This window comes from Corvus cornix, chromosome 23 (assembly GCF_000738735.6).
Source record: "Corvus cornix cornix isolate S_Up_H32 chromosome 23, ASM73873v5, whole genome shotgun sequence".
NCBI lineage: Eukaryota > Metazoa > Chordata > Aves > Passeriformes > Corvidae > Corvus > Corvus cornix.
Window position 1 is genome coordinate 5,299,260 of NC_046352.1, and position 20,156 is coordinate 5,319,415.

The window sequence follows — 20,156 nt, forward strand, 5'->3', positions numbered from 1 at the left end:
GCATTATGGAGCTACTGAACTCCAGAATGAAAGAGGCAAGTCAAAGGTGGTTGCATTTCCAAGCTCTACTCCAAAGCTTTTATTCCAAGCACTTCATTAGTCTGAGATCTTTTCTGAGCAATCTGCACTTCACTGAAACCTCAGTCTGAAAGCTTTGGTTCCTTCTGAAGCAGGGCTCCTTGTTGAATGGAGAAGCCCTTTCGTCTTCTACTGTGCGCGCTTCCTGGCCTCGGGATCCTGCCTCCACACCCTATCAAAGCTTCATCCCAAGCGTTCTTCCCGCTCTTTATCTAAAGCTTGTATTTCTTAAAGCTTCAAAGATGCTGGACTTGCTTCTGAAAGGCACCCATCCTCCTCTGCAGCCCCAAGGAGACAGAGCATCATTTCCATTTCAACACAAAGAGAAACATCCCATTTTGAAGAAATGATAGTTCTAAGTGACTCAGCTTCCTGCAGGATTCCATCCCATTCACTTCCCTCAAACTCTTTAGGAGCAGCAGCATCCCGGTGCAGACTCCAGGGGCTCCGTGCTGTGTCTGATGGGACAGCTCAGTCTCATGGCAGAAGGTCAGTGCAAGGAGCATCTCCAAGCTCCACATGCTGTTCCAGAGTTCCCGTGCCCAGGAGCTGGGAAGGTGCCCGTGGCACTGTAGGAGCAGAGGACTCCGGGGGAGTGATGCTCCTGCACACGAATGAACAGTTCTGCTTCTGCCCAAACCGGTGCAGACAGAGCTGGGGCTCCCTCCTGCCACAATCTCACAATGTTCCTGCGGCCAGGAGAGCTGGGGAAGCCCAACCCCAGCCCCAGAACACCTACATTTGTACTAGAAAAACAACGAGCACCAGCAGGTGCGGAACTTCTGCAGCCGGTGTCCGTGTTCAGGGTCACAGAACACATCCACACCCCCACGGCTGCAGGGAGAGGCAGGAATTGGACTAAATGAGCCTTGTGTCCGTGGTATTGGATATATTAATATTTGATGTAGCCTTGTACATCTATAAACGTTTGTTTGTAGCAAATGTTTGGATGCCAGTTTCAACAAGGGCAAACCCATCCCTTTTTAGATGTTATTCTTTGCGTTCAGGCTTTAAAAATAAAGAAGCTCAAGCACCAAGACTATTTACAAAGCTCCCTCGGGGAGAAGGAGTTTGGAAGGTACTTGGACAGAAGTAGTTAACTTGGATAATTTACTTCAAACTGGGCCAGGAAAACTGTCAAAAATAACAATGTAGAAAATAATCTTGAACTTAACCAGAGAAGACCTGATAAAATAATCGGTCTTTCTCATCTGCATTTTATAAATCCAGTAAAACCCACAGAAAAATATAATAAAGAAATGGCTTTTCTTATAATGCTCCCTATCAGTAAAATCTACAATAAAATCAAGACAACCCAATAAAAGGAAGCAAACAGTGCAATTAAAAAGAGAGCAGAAACTAACTTGAAACACTTCGACAAACCAGAGTCAGGCCCGAACATTCCTCATTCGTCCCAGTTCGTGATTTCTTTTCATCTTTAGCATTTTAAGGCTCAGAAACATTAAGGCAAAAGAAGATACTGCAAAACTGAGATGAGTCATTCAGTTCCAAGTTGCAGATTCGGATTTACAAAATGATAAATGATTGCCATATCTGGCAGAGATAATGGAGCCTAATTAATATGCTCCCACCCAGACCTCAATGCTTTATCTTTAGACACGGAATCCACAGGAAGAGGTCAGAAATACTCAGGTTTTGATCTCATTTCTGCCCCTGAACCAATGCAGCCTTGGGAAACCACCTCATTGTTACTGTAAAAAGCCAGCTTTGGCTTTTAACATCCATCTTACCTTCATTAGGAGACCAAAAATTAAAAAAAAAAGGAAGAAAAAAGGGCACAAGTTCACACAAACTAAGGGTGAAGGCTGAATGGGTGGATGGGGGTTCACTCTACTTCCATAAACACCATCAGACTTAATGGGAAGAGAAACATTTCAACAGAAATTCCAATTCAGGTGCTGCCAGGATCATTTCCAACGACATGAGAACTTCAGTGTCTCTCTCTGGTGAGGAATGCAATGGTACAATAAACCCAAAGACTGTAATCAATAATAACATGAAGTTTGCAGCCCTTCTGGCTGAGCTTCCATGGACTAGGAGGTGAAACCCCATTCAAGAAGCAGCTGGCATCAAGACAACCATCTGATACTGTGCTGCTCTGGGAATAACCTACAAATCACCTTTCTGCCCTGAAACAGGGCAGGAGCTGAGCAAAGCTGCTCCTCTCACTCGGAGCGAGCTGGCTCTGAGAGCTCTGTGCATTCCCCGTCTCCTGGGAGCTCCGCAGCAGTGTCTGACACCCGACGTGTGACATCTGCCAGGCACTCCTGTGCCACCAGAGAGGAACAGAGCTGCAGTTTAAACAGAAACACACAAAACCCATCGGGACTCCTTGCAGCACAACTAAACTGGTCTCAGAACTGCTTGGAATACTCAGGAGCTCAGACACAACCACCTCACCTGTACTTTGTTGTGACGATGACAGATGATGCTTTACTCATCCATCAAAACCTGTTACTCACCTCAGGCAAGTAATATTTTGCAAGGCTGAACTAATACCGTTACCAAAAACAACCCCAGCCTCACCTCCAGGAACCTCATCAGTCAGGGACTGAAACGAACCTTCAGAGCCTGCAATGGAATTGTACCAATGCCTCAAGAGAAAGTGTCAATGGCCACCGGCAAGCATTTAACGGCGCGAAGAGACTGTCTATGTCAGTGAACGGGAAAAAAAGACAAAATTCAGAATTGAGGAATTCCAAGCTCCACCGATTGCACTTCCTACTAATTTTTGTTTCTCATGAAGAGAGAAAAATTGTAACTACAAATCAAGGAAAATGCTGCTCTGAAAGATTAGAGGTGGAAAAGGGTCTAGGAAGGGAGAGGGATGCCTTAGCTGGTATGGAGAAGAAGCCAACACTTTGTGTCTCAGTTCTGCCACAGGACCACAAGATGAAGCACTTGGGTTTTTAGGAGTTTGTCCACCTCATTTGTACAACAGAGCCCTTCCAAGCTTCCCCTAAGCACACAATAACATATGGATTATAGTAGGTGCTATTGCACGGGCAGAGAATAAACAGCACCATGGCAATGTGACCTCAATCAGCTCATAAGCTCACACAGCAAAATTGTGAGTTTACTCTGAACCATCAGCTCATCCTAGAACGAAGCCCAAAGCAGTGTTTGAGCTTGTGAGCTGCTCATCTTGGTTTGCTGACACAGCTGTGTCAAACACACACACACGTATCTATTTCAGCAGTCGAAAGAAAAGCACTGGCACAGGCTGTGGCTGCAGAACGTGTGCCCCTCCCACACCCAGCCCCTCTCCCTGCCGAGGCCAGCTGGCATTCCAGCATTCCCATGGAGCACCCGGATCAGCACACCTGACAGTGCTGCCTCATGTCGTGTCTGACTGCCCCCCTTTGCTGCCTGTCCCTGCAGGTTTATGTGACACCATGGTGGCCGTGTGGCAGCAGCTCCTCTCTCCTGTCCTTACGGGCACTCTGTGCCACGCTGGACAGCATTCCGACCTGATCCACACAGAATGGGAGGGATGCAAAAGAAGGCACAAAACCTTATTTCATGCCCACAGAGTTAATGCTTTCTGGTCCTTTACGGAACGTGAGGAGCAAAAACGGAGGGTACTTGCAGTTTTATGGCTTTCATTAAGAGCCTTTGGTGCTGAGCTGCTTTCCCCAACTCTACTCCTGCTTGGGAAGAGCAGTGGCTCTGGGGAGGACACCCGGCCACTGCCTGAGCCCTGCACAAACCTCACACTCGACGGGGCTCAGCTGGGATCCCCAGGAATGTCTCCTCCAGGCCTGAAACCACAGAGCTGCTAATCCCGGTCCCTGGGGATCACTTGTAACCACTGTAACACTTAAACACACTCTGAACATCACCTCTGAACATCACCCAGAAATCACACACCTTACAAACCTTCACTCTCCACGGGTGACCCAAAGTAGAATCACAGAATCCTGGAATGGTTTGGGGTTGGAAGGGACCTTAAATCCCATCCAGGTCCACCTCCTGCCACAGGCAGGGACACCTTCCACTATCCCAGGTGGCTCCAAGCCCCATCCAACCTGGCCTTGGGTACTGCCAGGGATCCAGGGGCAACCACAGCTTCTCTGGGCACCCTGTGCCAGGGCCTCCCCACCCTCACAGGGAACAACTCCTTTCCAATATCCCACCTAAACCTGCCTCTGTCAGTGTGAAGCGTTCCCCCTTGTCCTGTTGCTCCAGGCCCTCATAGTCTCTCTCCAGTTTTCTTGTAGGCTCCGTTTAGGCACTGGAAACCTGCAATTAAGTCACCTTGAAGCCTTCTCTTCTCCAGGCTGAACAATCCCAATTCTCTCAGCCTTTCAAAAAGTTTAAAAGCTACAGCATAAATAGGGTTGTCAAAACAAATCCTGTGTGATTCATGAACACAACCTCTACCTGTTTGCTTAGCTCTACCATGCATTTATCCCATCACTTTGCTGGATTCAATCAGAAATTAAAAAAACAAAACAAAACAAAACAACCAGGAGATGAGCCAAAAGCTGCTACACCTAATAATAAAACACCCATTCCTTGGGGGTAAAGCATTTTACCAGTAAATTGAACCATTCTCTGGAAGATAATCTGCCAAATTCAGCAAAGCAGGTCTGCCCTCACACCTCACCTATGGAGCACGGTGAGTGATGCTAATTAGGAGAAACAGGGTTTGGTCAGATCTCTGCTGGCCTTGGCTGCTAATTGATTCCACGTGCAGGAGCCTGCAGCTGCCAGCCTTCCCTAACAAGCATGCACTTGGTCATTTTCCCCACAAGTCTCCAATCTAATTTTTCATCCCACTGTGGCTCCTTCTTCCCACTCTTCTGCCCATGCAGCACAACTGGAGGGCTTGAGGAAAGGCTGAAGTAGATTAAAAACTACAGAAAATATGAGAGAGAGGTAACAGCGTGGGGAAGAACTGACACTGCAACTCAGGAATCACCTTGTTATTTCACAGAGAGACTATAAATGCCCAGAGTAAACACTGCTGTGGGTCAATCTCGTTTTGATCCAGTTTATCTATATTTTCTTGATATTCAAACTGTGCAATTCTGAGAATGGGATTCAGGCCTCCAAAACACTTTCCTTTGCAGAGGTGGCATGGACTGGAACATGGACACTCCACACCTTATCCTCTGACAACACTCACAGTGAGATTGTTGGGGTGTCCTGTGCCAGGAGTTGGACTCGATGATGCCTGTGGGTCCCTTCCAACTCAGGGTATTCCATGATTTAGTGATCTCCATCACCACCCTGTGAGAATCTGATCCCATGTCCCAGTATCAGGCTTGCAGCACATGGCATCTCTCAGAAAACGCCAGCACTCATGGAAAAGGACAAGGGGGTTACACTGAAACTTCACCCTCAAATCCACATCCCCCAACACCAATGGAATATATTGTCATACCCAGAAGTATCTCCAGTAAAAGCTTTGCATGAAGATAAAGTGAGATAAGAGCCAGTGAGACCTTCTCCTGCAGATAAACCAACACAATTTTAAGCATATTTTCAAGTAAGACTACAGACACTGCTCTAAATAAATTCAAGATGCTACTTTTAAAAATCAGTGTAAAAGCCTTAAAATTTCAGTAAATAAAGAACTGGTAATAAAAGTGCTGACAAACAGCACGGCTGAGGCAAGGAGAACACACCCTGGGCCCTGAGGAGTCAGTGGGGCAGGAATGGTCTGCAGAGCACATCTGGCTGTACCCACTCACCCTCCTGCCACTTGCTCATTATGGAATGAAACCCCTGAAGACAGAATAAATCGCCTCTGGCCGAGAGAAACAGAGCTGGCCCTGCACAACCTGCCCAGCAGTTGTACCCAGTTGTCCTCAGCAGCTCAAATTTGGCTCTGATTCCACCCTGGCACTCACTGGGAATTACAATTCATTTTACACACGTTCAGCTTTAATGGGATTACTTGCAGTATAAGGTGCAATAATTTTAGGGTAAAGCTAGTGCACAGAGGCCAAAAACGTCCTCTGTTTTAACTGCATCTGTAATTACTTTATAAGACTTCAATCCAGCAAACTACCCTGGGGACTCCTATTAATCATTATTACATATCTCCCATTGCCAAGCAGGAATACTCGCTCAGGAAAAGACTGTTCCCATCCTCAAAAATGTATAATCTGAGTAGATTATAGATCATAAAGTGAGGAAGCAAAATGCTGATGAGACCATGTCGGACTGTACTTAATTGCTGTGTAGGAAGGAAAGTTCGAAGCACCAAGTCCCTGTTTTCCCTCCTTTTTACTTCTGTTCTACTATATAACAGAATGCAAACCAATAAGGTCTTACAACTTGGCACAAAGTATCAGAGCTCTTTATCCCTTAATCCCAGTTACAGGCCATTTTTTAAAATTTATCTGGGCAGTAACTGAATAAATTAAACGTTTTCATAGCATAAATCTAATCTGATTCCTTGCGGCACCAGGAGTCCATAAAACTGTCCTAATCCCTTTCTCTTGACACCAAGCATCACTCAGATTGTCCCACACTGATCCCTATCCGCAGCCGATCGATACTTTTGAAGGATTACATTTATCCCTCTATTTATTCAGCACCGACTTCCCCTCTCAAAATCCCCATTCCATTAGTTCTGCACTTTGAATTTGCTGCCAGAAAGTTTGATGATTTTTTTGGTTTTGTTTATCCCGTCATGTAAAATCTCTGTTTTCAAACTTAAATCTTTCTGGTTTTGGGGAAGTCTCCAATAACTGTTTCTACTGCACTGGATTTACGTGTTTTTTAATATTATTGAGTTGTCACAGTCCCGCGGAGTTTCACCGGAGCGGCGCCCAGGCGGGATAACCCCGATTTTCTCCACCAATTCTTGCGTCAAAATTGGGCAAAGGCCACCTCAGAAACTTTCTGACTGTGCCCCGCAGCGTGCGAAGAACTTCAACCCGCGTTTTGCCCGCGTTTTGCCGGGTTTGCGGTGGTTTGGCCCCTTTTGGGGTTTAAACGCACTTTCCGCGCCGCGGCGGCCGCGGCAGCCCCGACCCGGCGCCGCCATTTGCGCTCCCGGCGCCCCCCCCCCCCAAGATGGCGGCGGCGCCCCCGCCCGGGCCCGCGGGCCCCCCGCCCTCACGCACTCACCGCCGGCCCGGCCCGGCCCTGCCGCCGCCGCCGCCGCCGCCGCCGCCGCTCCAGGGCCTCGCGATGGAGCTCGGGCAGCGCTGCGAGCCCCGCGGGCCCCCGAGCGCATGCGCGGCCCCGGCCCGGGGGAGGCGGCGCTGGGTGGGGATGGGGATCGGGAGCGGGGTGGTACTGGGCTGTGGGTAGCGGTAGATGGGGTACTGGATACGGGGTCCTGGGACGGGGAGGACCTAGGACAGAACTGGCACTGGGGTAGGGCTGGTACTGGGACGGGAATAGGCATGAACTGGGACGGAGCCGGCAGTGGGAGGGGGCGGCCGTGGGGCACTGGGAAGGGGCAGTGGGTGCGGGAGGCGTGAGGGGCACAGCCCCACTCGCAGTGCTGCTCCCTCAGCCGGCCAGGTGAGGCCTGGGCACGGCCGCGGGCGCTGGGGCACAGTCATGGCTGAGATGGAGATTTGGGAAGGGGAGATTTGGGAAGGGGAGCTGTAAATCGCCATTGCCGCCGGCATCCAGCAAATCGTGACCGCGGCGTCCCGCCGCCTCCCACGCCCAGGAGTAATAGAGGATATTGCTCCCTCTTCTCTGCATTTGTTGAACTTGTTTGTTTTCTCATCTGGGAATGTTATTTTCCTTTTTATTTGAATTTTGGAACAAAAAAAGAGGTGGGGGTAGGATTTTTTAATGACACGTCGGGGTTTTTACGCCACGGTGAGCGAGGAAAGAGCACAAGCAGGCCCCAAGCTGTGACAGCTTAAATGGAATGGGATTTTGGGAAAATAATAAATGAGATTTGCAATGGCTCATTTGAAATACACATCACAATATTCTTCATCCCTCGAGCGAGGCACATAAAATACCCTTTAGAATCTTTAAATTTAGTCAGAAAACAAATACATTTCTCACCTCATCTGTGCCACCAAGTTCCAGACAAAACGCAACTCCTGTAGATGCTTGCAGCCAGTGTTGAAGCATTTGCTGGGTCCAGGTTTACAGGGGTGTTGGTGGCAAAAAACTTTACGAGTAATTGAACCATCCATATTTGGTTTTAATTGTTACACGTTTTGTTGAGAGATCCCTATTTTAGGTCTTCTTACCCTTTTATCTCGCTGCTCTACTGATTGTTTTGCCAGAACCTGCCCCGTGCCCACCACACATATTCCTGCCTTCCCTCCTCAGAGCTCACCTCCAAGGTGCTTTTACCCCATAAAACAAGTACCCCAACCCTAAACCAGATTTGGGGCTATTTGTCAGTGCATTCTGGGTAGATATATCCAGCCTAAAGCTGAGTTCTCACTTTGAATTTAATTATTCACACAGAAACGTTACTTGGGATTATTGCAGACATTCCAGTGATCTTCCTCTCTGGCCATGCAATATAATTATTATTGTTAATATTTTATATTATTACCATTGCCCTGGCTTCACACCTGCTGGCAGGCAGATCCCTGCAGTTTCAGGAGACGAAGATTGCAGCAACTCCAGGCTGGGAAAGGCTAAGTCCCCACACCAGGGAGCCACATGAGCTGGAGGTTTTGATGCAAAACTTACACTTTAATGCAAAATTAATGGGGGAGACTCACTCAGTGATGTTCACGAGACAGAAATGAACATTAAACAATGCAGCAGAGAGCAGCTGGGGCATGTGCCTGGCCCTGCCCTGGAATCCCTGTTGTGGGGGCACTTCCAATGCTTCACACTAATTCTCAGCAGTAAGATGTCCCAGGGTGTCCATTCCCTGGGAATTCCTGCTCCAACACTCCAACCCACATACGGTGGTCAGGGAGGATGAGCCCGTCCCAGGGTCAGTCCCTACTCTGGGCAGTAAAGCACCAGTGCTCCTACCAAGGGGTGGTGGATCCAACCCCTGCACTGCACACCAGGAACCACCACCGCTCCAGGTGCTCACCCGTGAAGGATTTCTGGCTTTCCCTCTTCTTACTGCATGCAGTGACAATCTGCAACTCAGACAGGTTTCCCACATACCTCCCTCCAAAGGCCTGTTCTCAGGTGTTTAAGGAACGGATGCTTCTCCCAAAGGGCTCACTAAAACCTGGCTCGGTCATTCAGAACAGAGTTGCCAGACAGCAGAAACTGGAATCACTTTTTAGTCTTTGCCTAGACTGTATAATTTGCAGATTTTCTTAAAAGTATTTTTCAGTTAATTATCCCCTATTAGCAAACATCTTGCCTTGGCTGGTTTGCTTCTGTACTAAGATTAAGCAGCAAAAAGGATTAAAAATGTCATTATGAGAGTCTAAGATGTTAAAGCACTAAATACATATAGCTGGAAAATGCTTTTCCTTCTGAAGAAATTAAATATCACTTCCACAGAGCTTTCTCATGCTGCTGTGGTAATATGACATTTGATAAAGTCTGAGCCACTCGCCAAGCCCTGACCCCTCTCAAAGTGTGGGGAAATATTTTGTGTTGAAAGCAACTCTGATGATCTATTACCCTTTCATCTTTTTAATATGGCAGGACAAGTTCCAAATGATCAAATTATATGGAATTACTTGCACTTATGAAGTGACTCTCTCGCTGGAGAGCTGCTGCCATCAGTTGTGAGCAGCTTGGAATTGGGTAAAGGAAAGTTTTAGGGGAAGCTGTAGCTAACCTTTTTATTCCAGACCAACAACTCACAAAATATGTTTTGCCTTCTGTTTTTCAGAATGTTGTTGGCAGGCAGAACAGGTGCTAGGGATGTCACTTCTTCATTCAAAACCAATTGTGCAGGAGCAGAGCTTGTGGAAAGTTCAGTCTGAGCAATTTGCAAATGGCCCAAGTCTAAATTTGGGGTATTATTCAGGAACACCTCCACACCTCTTGCTAGAAGCTGCCCTCCCTTCTCCCCAGGTCCACAGAACAGCCACCGCCGCCCTCTGTGCTTCCAAGCCCAGAAGCACATCCTGACACCAAGCACAGGTGTTTTATTAGGAGGAAAAACTCCTGGAAAATATGCTGGAGAAATAAGTTCTTTATCTGGACTGTATTCAGGTGCTGTGCCTACACTGAATATGAAGTGACTTTCTGAATTAAGAACCTTTTCTCTGAGTGACTCTCTACAAATTCAGGCTTACCTTGAGCAACAGAAAACGCTGACAATCACAACACAGCATCACGTAACCAGGTGTCATCAAGCAAAAATAGTCTTTATTCAAATTTCATGGAAACGGGAATCACTGTACTTTGCAAGACAGGGAAAAATAAAATAAAAAATTTAATATAAAACAAGGATATTGTCACAATACCAGAATATGGAACTATAGTTCTTTTCCCTATAGATTACTGCAAGTACCTCTTTTTTTTCCTTTTGACTGTGCTGTTCACAACTTTGTAAGTCCAAAAAATATGGAACAAAAGTAGTATGAAACTTAAGACTTAGCACTTCCACTAAATGGCAGACATCGAAGGGCATCAATCGAGGGCAAAGACTGTTGAATCCGTCATACCTACCTATCAGTCATCACTGTAATCCCATAAACCCACCAGGGCGCAGTGCTCATTCCCTGCAAGGCTCTCCCTGGAAAACAGGGCAGTCTGGGGGCTCTAGGAAGAGCTGTATGTAAAGAGAACCTTTCTATCAGATAGAAAATGAGCGGAGCAGCCTCACACCAGGGAGCGCTGCAGGGAGGGAGCGCTGCAGTTAATGACAGACAGACCATCAGGTTGTTAAAAATACACAGCATCGACAGGGTTTCTACTTCAATCACTTGGTTACAGCTACTAAACATGTACAAAAGACTTTTCCAACCATTCCAAGTGGGGCTGCAGTAAGATTAGGATCTGGAGCGGGACCTTGACTGCGACCGGGAGTGTGACCTAGAGGCAGACCTAGACCTGGATCGGGACCTTGGCTTTGAAACAGATTTGGACCTGGAACGAGAATCTGATTTGACATTTGGTTTGGACTTGGAAATGGACCTAGACCTGGAGCGGGACACTGAGTCCTCCCCCTCGCCTTTCACCTCCTTCTTGTCCGACTCGGATTTGAGCTGCTCCTTCTCTTTGGAGCCTGACCTGGACCTCTCATGGCTGTCCTTCCTTCTCTTCTTGCTGCTGCCTTTGCTGTCTCGCTTGCTGCGCCTCTTGCTTTTCTCACTCTTGCTGCGGCTCCGGCTTCTACTTCTGCTGTCATCCCTGCTCCTCTTCCTACTTTTCCTTTTATCCTTGCTGTGGCTCCTGCTCCTGCTCTCATCCCTGCTTTTGCTACTGCTTCTAGCCTTGCTAATGCTCTTCTCCCTGTCTTTGCTTCTGCTCTTCTCCTTGCTTCTGCTTCTCATGGTCTCCCTCGCCTCTCCCCTGTCCTTACTCCCACTCCTGCTCCTACTCTTTCCCTTGCTGTGGCTCCTGCTCTTGGCTTTCTCATCGCTGTTATGGAGAGAGCCCTCAGATTTATCCTTGCTTTTGTTTCGGGATTTCTCTGTACTCCTGCTGCGGCTCCTACTTTTATCCTCTTTACTTGGAGTCCTGCTTTTCTCTTTCTGGCCTCTGCTACGGCTCTTGCTTCGACTACGGCTCTTGCTTCTGGAACGGGACACAGACCTGGAAGTGCAAAGGCAACAGACAGCTCTGCTTTAGTGAGGCAAGGGTTTGAGCAGAGTGTGCAGAGAACGGGAGGGAAAAGAAAAACAGTGTTCTCCCAAGACAAAGACATACCTGGATCTGGATCTACTCTTGGAGCGGCTGCTGCTGGCACTGCGGCTCCTGCTCTTATGGGAGTGTCTGCTTCGAGAGCGAGACCTGCAACACAAGGAACCAGCTTCACATTAGCATGGGGAGCTCACGATCCCTGTGGGCAGAACCCCACAGGGTTAAAGCACCTTTCAGCAGCCAAATGTTCAGAGTTACGCAACACAGTTACAAACTTAGAGTGCCCTTCTCCCCACCTCTCATCCCTGTTGCCACGTCTGGCTGTGAGCAGGGTGCTAATCTGGAAGAAAAGATGCCAGTTTATTTAAGGAATAATCACTTTCCCAGTCAAATCACAGTTTGAATATGGTAAGACACTGGCATAAAGCTTTGACTTCAGATTTTGATTTCATAAGCAAGTTCTTCTAGGAACAGTAAAGATTTGCCTGAGTTTTCTTGCAACAAGTTTCCCCAGAATGGAAAGGGGAGAACACTTGGTGCTGCTGAAGCAGCTCTTGGTCAGACAAGGAAAGCAACAAATCTCTGAGAAACAGGGAACAGGTGGAGGTTTCCAAGCTGAGAAAGAACTGTTAGTCCTGGTGCTTGGAGCAGAACACAGTGTTCAGAGCTGAAGTGTTAGAAGCACCTTCTGTTCCATTCCATGTGCATGGCTCCACCGGCCACGCAGCTGCTCCCACAAGGAGCGAGGGCTGAGTATCAGGGAAGAACAGTCACAGGTGTTCAGGGAGCAGGTCCACACATCCACCAAGGGAGACACCTCAGAACACAGCCCTCGTTTGCCCTGGACACTAATACATTCTCAAAAAACTAGACCTGTTGAGAATTCTAAACATTTCCAAGGTGTTTTGGAACCCAGAAGTCTTAATCCACTGCATGTTCAAGTAAACGCAGCCTGAGATACATGACAGACATACCTTGAGTGGCTTCGGCTTCTGGAGTAAGAGCGGCGCCGTCTCGATCCAGGTCTGTCTTCCACTAATCTAATCTTTCTGCCATTTACTTCTGTCCCGTCCAGCTTTTCAAGGGCTCTTTTCATGTCAGAATAGGATTTGAACTCAATCACACCTTCATTTTTCCTTCCTTTGTGTGCATCTGCATATGTCACTTCCCCTGCCTGACGCATATAATCCTAGGGGAAGAGGACAGAATCACCATCGCCTTGAATCCAGAGCCAGGCTTCCAGCTGACCCTGCTCACTTCTGACACGATGCTCCCTGAGCCTCTTCTATTCACAGGGATATCAGCAAGGGTTTGACCCAAACAGCATCTGTAGTGCCAAGTAACACACTATGACTTCACAGAGTTGGTGTGATTAGAACCAGGTCGAAAGTTTTGAGCCAAATGATAACTTAAGGTCTCCCACCTCGAGTCTGAGGTCAAATATGCTCTGGACTCTAAGTTTCAAATTACAGAAGTGATTAAAGAAGTAAAATGCTTGCTCTCTAAATCATGCTTTCAAAAATAATTAGGAAAGGTGATAAAGGTTGAATATGAAGTGGCAAGAAACCCACAGAGAAGCAGACCTCCCTTCATCCTCCACCTCGTCAACACAGCTCATTCTGCTGGAAAAACCCCCCACAGAACTCCAAGCTCAATTAATTTTCCCATTTCGTGCTTCCTGGCTTCTCCATTTCCATTCCTAAACGCCTCTGTTTATCAGGGGTCTGTTCTGCCCTACTTTGAGCAAGCTGCCAGGCCACGCTATCTTTCAGCCCCTGTGGAATTTGGTTGCAGTGGAAACAGGGCATGGAGCTCTGGTTTGGTTTGTTTTCAACCCAGCTACTCCCCTTTTAAGTACACTGAAATGAAAGCTATTCCCAAAAAAGCAGCAATGCATCCATTGGAGGATTAATCATGCCATGCTCTACTTACAATTTTAATACCAGAAGCAAAGACAAGCTACTGATGGTGTGAAGCATTAATAACAAAGACACTGGAAGCATCTCCGTACGTACCTGAACTAGTGTAACAATTCAATTACAGACCAGTTTCTACTACGTCAAAGTTTGTTTAGAACAAATTTTACACACCCTTAAAAGAGAACCATAAGAGAAAGTGTTCCAGTAAGAACAAGTGGGTTTAACCATTGCTGCTCAGTTTGATAAGGAAGCACTAATCTTTTTGCATCTACTATTGAAATCCTGCTCCCTGAATCCACGATGTGGATAATCACGAGCCAACACGTCACCTCCAGAGTACTCAGAGGTACCGTGGGCTCCACAGTGTCACTCAACACCTCCACTGCTGAGAATCACCTGCCACTCCTTTGGACTTCAAAAATAAGTTTTTGGCAGAGATTTTGCATGATTACTCATTCTGGAAGCATCTTTCCCTGAAACTCTGCTTAAAACAGCTTTAGATGGTGTGGAAATTCCTAAGAGAGACTGTGCAAGAACAATGCTGTTGTTTCAAACAGCTGTAGCACCTTATGAGTTGATGGGTTAAATCCAAACTGACATGGGCAAACTCCTCCATCTCTAGTGAATCCTACCCCTGGCGTGATTTGAGTCTGTTTTGACAGGGCTTAAAAGAAGATAAAACATCTGTACATGATGTTGGCTGGTGCTAAGGTTAAAATTATTCTCCCACTGTCCAGTGCCACCAGTTCTGGCAGTGCAACTCCCAACCTCTCATTAACGGTTTCATATACACAAATATACTCCTGTATTAAGGTGTGTGTTACTTCCAAAATCTACTCCACATTGAGTTGCTCAGGAGTTGGAGCAAAGCAGAGCTGCACACCACTTTGCCTTGCTGAAGATGACTTTTACCCTTTGTGCTTTGTAACAGAGGGAAGGTAAGGAAAGGGGCCCCGTACCTTCAGATCCTGCCAACTGCAGCGGCTTGACAAATTTTCCACAATCAATCTGTATTCTGTACGGGTCGGGGGACCGTACTTATCTCTTCCGCTTCTTCTATAACCATATCCACCTTTAGGAGGTGACAAGCAGACAGCAGAGCTTCAGCCAGGGAAATGGAGCCTCGCTCTCCGCCCCGACGGAACTGCTCTGCCCCGCGTGTTCCCCAAGACATCACAGACCCCCCCCCCAGGGCTAAACCCAACCCCCCTTACGTAACATCTTACAAAGACCCAAAGCATTTAAAAAGTTTTGCTACAAGCTCATAATTAAACAAGGCACAGGACTATAATTATGCTAGAATTAACATGCAATTATATTTAATATTATTTTTAAAACAGTTTAAAAGAAGAAACTGAATAAAGCCAGTTGACTAATGTTACTGACATTGCTTAAAGGCTTTCTGAATATCTGATATGAATAAAGCTTTTCAGGCACCTATTTCAGATTAATCTCATCTGTCTCTAACCCTTGGGATCCTCACCACCCAGGTCTAATGGGAAAAGCTTGCGGTCGTCACATGGCTTCCTTTTTTTTGGTCAGCCAAGGGCCACAAAGGTCAAAGAGCCACTCATGGAAAGGTACCCCAAGGTCAGCAAATGGAACGGGCAGTCATCTTAGCCTCAAAGGACTCTTTCAATTAAAACATTGAGGTCTCTGTTAAATCTATGTTAAACATCACATTGAAAATAAACCATTCAAATAGTTAAACGAAATGATAATAATAAAAATGGTACAAGAAACTGTGTTTATTAATGTATCAATTAAAATAGTTTAATACAACAAACAAATTAATAAATATTCAGATCAACAGTTACATTTACAGTTACAGAACACTAGTCACAACTTTGTATCGCTTTCCTTTTAAATTACTTTTTAAAAAAAGAGTAAACCAATGTTTTATTTAAAATAAGCCATGGATACAAATGCACAAGTGCTTACTGCGTCCAGAACCGTAACTGCTGTCACGACGTGGGCCCCGGGCGTGCTCCACGATCACTCTCTCCCCACAAAGATCTTTCCCATTCAGCTCATAAACAGCATCGTCGGCGTCTCGCAGATCATCAAACTCCACAAAGCCGTACCTAGGGAGAGGGAGGGAAGAGGGATCACTGGCAAGGAACTGAACCTGAGGTATCTGTGCTCAAAAGCAACTTGTGGGTTCCTGCAGAGCCCTGTGAGTGCTGTCCTGCAGATGAACCTCCTGAGCAGTCCTGAGGGTTCAAGGCCTTGAGCCCTGGAAAAAAACTAAAAGGAATTAAAACACCTCCAAAACCAGGGAGAGAAATAGGAAGGCATGAAAACATGTCTCTTGATTTGCTGAACTGAACTGAAAGTCATTCTTCATCAACAAAATGATAAATTATGTGAGATCGTAATGGCTGAATTCATTTATGTTAGCAAGAGATTACTATTAGGGCATAATCTTTGATGAAATTAAGGGTTTTATCTATCTTTTTAAAGGCAGAAGTTAAAAACCCCAACCATTAAAAGTGAGCACTACCTCACACACCAAATAAACACAGAATCACAGAACTGTTCAGGTTGGAAAAGCCCTCCAAGGTCAAGGAGTCCGACCATGACCTTGGAGATGGCCTTAAGTCATCCCTGGAAGTGTCCAAGGCTGGGGCTTGGAGCAACCTGGGACAGTGGAAGGTGTCCCTGCCCAGGAAGGGGGTGGAACTGGATGGGCTTTAAGATCCCTTCCCACCCAAACCACTTCTCTTTGGAAAGCAAACACTGATTTTGAATGGAGGCAGATGGAAGAATGGAAGTTTGAAGCTTTGACCTGTGTTCCTCAATCCACTGCAGAAGAGACATCCCTCTGTCCTGCAGGTATTGTATTAGGATGAAGCCTTGAATTCTTCAGAGCTGCCCAGAGTAATGCAGGCAGGTAAGTACATGAGTAGAACCAGTTTGGTTTTAGTCTGAGGCATCACAAGCAGCTTCTAGTGTATTCATAGAAGATAAAAAACAGGCTGAAAAGTCCAATTTTCTGGTCACTTCATACAGTGAGCTGTGATTGTCAGTGCAGCTCCGAGCAGGAAAGAGTATGAAAACTAAGAGCATACAATTAAAAAGTGCAATTTGGAATGGAGAATCCTACAGGACCCACATTTTCATTTCCCCATCCTTCCCTCAGGTAATAATTGCTTTAAGCCATTGAATTTCAAGCTTACATTACAATCAGTGAGCCCCAGCTAAGCTTTTAGAGCTCTGTGGTATCACTTTGCACTCCATCCTCTCGCTCCAGCATTCCAGTTTAGCTGCTGAAACTCAGTGGGTGATCCACCAAGGAGAACCCCCAGATTTCCAGAAGCAACTGCAAGAATCTCTCCAGCCAAACACCATGCAGGAAGTTTGAATTGTTTCCTAAGCAATACCAGAAATAAGCCATGGAGGAAGGCTCAAGAGAGCACAGCTCAGCCCAGGGCTTCCCAAGCACAGACACAAAACCTGATTGCTCAAGTTCCATTTTTGACAAGGAATTTAACTCCAAACCTGTAAAAAGACTTCAGAATATAAAACTAAAAAATCAATTAAATTGACTTAAAAGCAGGAAGACAAGTCCCTTTGCCACATCAGCCATGTAACTCAGCAGTTCTACATCTGTTAAGAAAGTTTAGTTGGCTTCCCCCCACAACGTGTATGAAACAGAAATACTGAATTTGGGGTTTACTCAGAAACAGGAAAACTGACCCCCCCCAAACATTTCCAAGGATACACAGCAGGACTGGAAAACAGGAGCCTCAGATCTTTCAGCTAATCTTCAACAACACCTGAGGCTGTGTGGGTTAAAACACTGACACATGAACACTTGTCTGCTTCAATAATGGATTTTATTCATCTTATAAACCTGTTAAATGTCCACCTGCCAGCACAAGCAGCGCTAAAACTTAATGAGCCTCTTTCACTTTAATGCTCAAGGACTAACTTGTACAAGAAATTCCTCTTCTCCACTTCTAAGGTGGAATTAATACCTCTCTCTCCTGGCTACATAACAATAAATCCATATTCCATTCAGCCTTCCTAAGGAAGACTTCAAGCTAGGTTTCTTGGAAAAAGCAAAGGCAGCAGCACTCATGAGGCTCTGGGTGTTAGGGAAAACCCACCAAAACCAGCAATTTGTTTTTTCTTGAAAAATCCACACTTGAATGTCTTGGCCAAGTTCTGGTGGAGCAGGATCCGACCCTGGGAGCTGCAGTGAGAGCTCAGCTGCTGGAACAGCACAGGTAAGAACATACAGTATGGCGAGTTTGGGGTGTTTGAGGGGGCAGGACACCCCCCCCAGACAGTCTGGGGGCTTTGGGAGCAGCTCTGCATCTCCCACCCAAAACACTGGGGTTCTTTTTGGGAGATGTTATCCTGGGGTGCAGCCTGGCTCACCCTGGAGTGCAGAAGGGCCTGGGGGGACCCCTCAGGGTGACACCCCCTCCCTGCAGAAGGGGGCAGGACACAGCTGAGCTGGCCCCCAAGAACTGAGGCAGGACCCAGCCTTCCTGCCCCCCAGTTGTCACAGAAACCCAGATGTCCTGCCTTCCAAAAAGGAGAAACCCACCCATCCTGGCCCCTCCCCAAAGGGGGAGCCCAGGTGTCCTGCACCCACCCCAAAAGAGGGGGAACCCAATCGTCCAGCCTCCCTCAGCTCCACCCAAAGGAGAGTCCAGGCATCCACACCCCCCCCAACAGAGCCCCAGCCATCCTGCTTCCCCCAAAAAAGGCCCAGATGTCGTGTCCCCCCTTCACAAGAGGGGGAACCCAGGCATCCTGTCCCCCACCCGAAAAGGGGGAACCAAGGCATCCTGTCCCCCCTCCAGCAGGGGCCGAGACGTCCTAGGCCCCCGCCCCCCCAAACCAGGAGAAACCCAGACGTTCTGTCCCCCAAAAAGAGAACCTAAGCAGACTGCCCTTTCCCAACAGAAGCCCAGCCACCCTCTCCCCCGAGAAAGGGAGGACCCAGCCGCCCTGTCCCTCCTCCAATGGAAGTTCAGGCATCCTGCCCACTCCCCAAAAGACAGAACCCAAGACGCCGCCCCAATAAAGGCCCAGACTTCCCGTCCCCTCACCAAGGGAGAACCCAAGCGTCCTGCCCCCCTCACCCCCTCCCAAAGGGGGCGACCCAGCCGTCCTGCCCCCACCATTGCCCAGAGCGCCCCGGCGGCCTCTTCCCCCCCGGCCCCTCCAAGGGGCTCAAGCGCCCGGACCCTCCCCTCGCGGCGGCCGGGCCGGGCCCGCGCTCACCCGTTCTTGAGATCCACCTCGAGGATCTTGCCGTAGCCCTTGAAGAAGCGCTCCACGTCGCGCTCCCGGGCCTGGTAGCTGAGGCGGCCGATGTAGACCCGCGGCATCGCGGGCCGGGGCCGGGGCTGGGCCCGGGGGGCGTCAGGGGCCCGAGGGCCGCGCGGCCGCCTGACGTCACGGCGGCGCGCGGGCAGCGACGCGAGGCAACGTCACCGCGGGCCGCGGGCCACGCCCCCGCGCGGGCTGGCTCTTAAAGGGGCCACGCCGCGCTGTGGGCCCCACCGCCTCTGTCGGTGGTGATCCCGTTCCCCATGAAGAGGATGGATCGATCCCTCTTTCCCACCTGCGGGGCCCTGACGGGCGTTCCCATGTGTCTGATGTGCAGGGCAGTGTGGGATCCCCCTTCCCATGAGTCAAGGGGCTTGTGGGGTCTCCTCTCCCCATATACAGGGTGTATTGGGGTCTGGCTTCCCATGGTGGTCCCGTTCCCTATGGAGAGGGTGGATCGATCCCCCCTTTCCCACGTGCAGGGCACTAATGAGGGTGTCGAGGTGCTTATGCGGTCTCCTCTATGGCAGGGGCTCGTGGAGTGCCCCCTCCCCAAAATGCTGGATCGTCATGGGACCCCAAAGGCAGGCAGGCAGGGATGGGGGTCCCCCAGCTCCACACTCGGGGTGCTCAGGCGTCCCCCCATGGCATTCCCCATCCGTGGCCAGACTCGGCTGTTCCTCACTGTCAAACAACATCGCTCTTGCTGAACCCTGAATGCCAGTTTTGGGGAATTATTTTTATCCTTTTCATTGACACGTCAGATGCCTAATCACACCAAATCCCAGCAGAGGCTCTTGGAACATTCCAGCATTAGCAGCTGCGCCCCTAAAAAACCCCACAATCCCCTCCAAAACCTTAATATTGTGTAGGTGCAACACCAGCAGCTGGATTTCCAACTATGATCCAGCTCATTTGACAAGGAGAATTAAATTTATTTATTTATTCCTTCGTGCCCTGGTGTAGGAGTGAGAGGTCGGAACATTTTGTGAAAGAGTTCTCTAAAGCTTGTTGGGTTTCATCGCTGAGCCCAATAAACAAAGGGGGATAAAAGCTTTGCATTAATTTTTCTGGTTTATGTCATGCTTAATAGTGCTTGTAACAATCTCAAAGTTCTCTTCTTGCTTTTTTCCCCCACTTTATCCATCGATCAGGAAGCTCTGAGGCACA

General features: G+C 48.0%; 2 protein-coding genes across 7 annotated transcripts in view; both read right to left on the reverse strand.

The window, feature by feature from the left end:
- The window catches only part of LOC104697706 (lethal(3)malignant brain tumor-like protein 3), a 39,924-nt gene extending 32,644 nt beyond the window's left edge, over positions 1–7,280 (reverse strand). For 5 of the 6 annotated variants that reach the window (XM_039564564.1, XM_039564566.1, XM_039564565.1 and 2 more), the window contains exon 1: positions 7,186–7,220. The gene's annotated coding sequence lies outside the window, so the exon portion shown is untranslated. Of the gene's footprint in view, positions 1–7,185 lie in introns of all 6 variants that reach the window. The other variant, XM_039564563.1, reaches the window with a different exon arrangement.
- A 3,036-nt stretch (positions 7,281–10,316) lies between these two features.
- Positions 10,317–19,110, reverse strand: SRSF4 (serine and arginine rich splicing factor 4). Its single transcript, XM_010412686.4, has 6 exons — positions 18,939–19,110; positions 15,639–15,781; positions 14,657–14,769; positions 12,753–12,967; positions 11,845–11,928; positions 10,317–11,730 (listed from the first exon to the last, which is right to left on the reverse strand). The coding sequence occupies exons 1-6, from the start codon at positions 19,043–19,045 to the stop codon at positions 10,965–10,967; spliced, it is 1,428 nt and encodes a 475-aa protein (XP_010410988.1). The 5' UTR covers positions 19,046–19,110; the 3' UTR covers positions 10,317–10,964.
- Between the last annotated feature and the right edge of the window lie 1,046 nt (positions 19,111–20,156).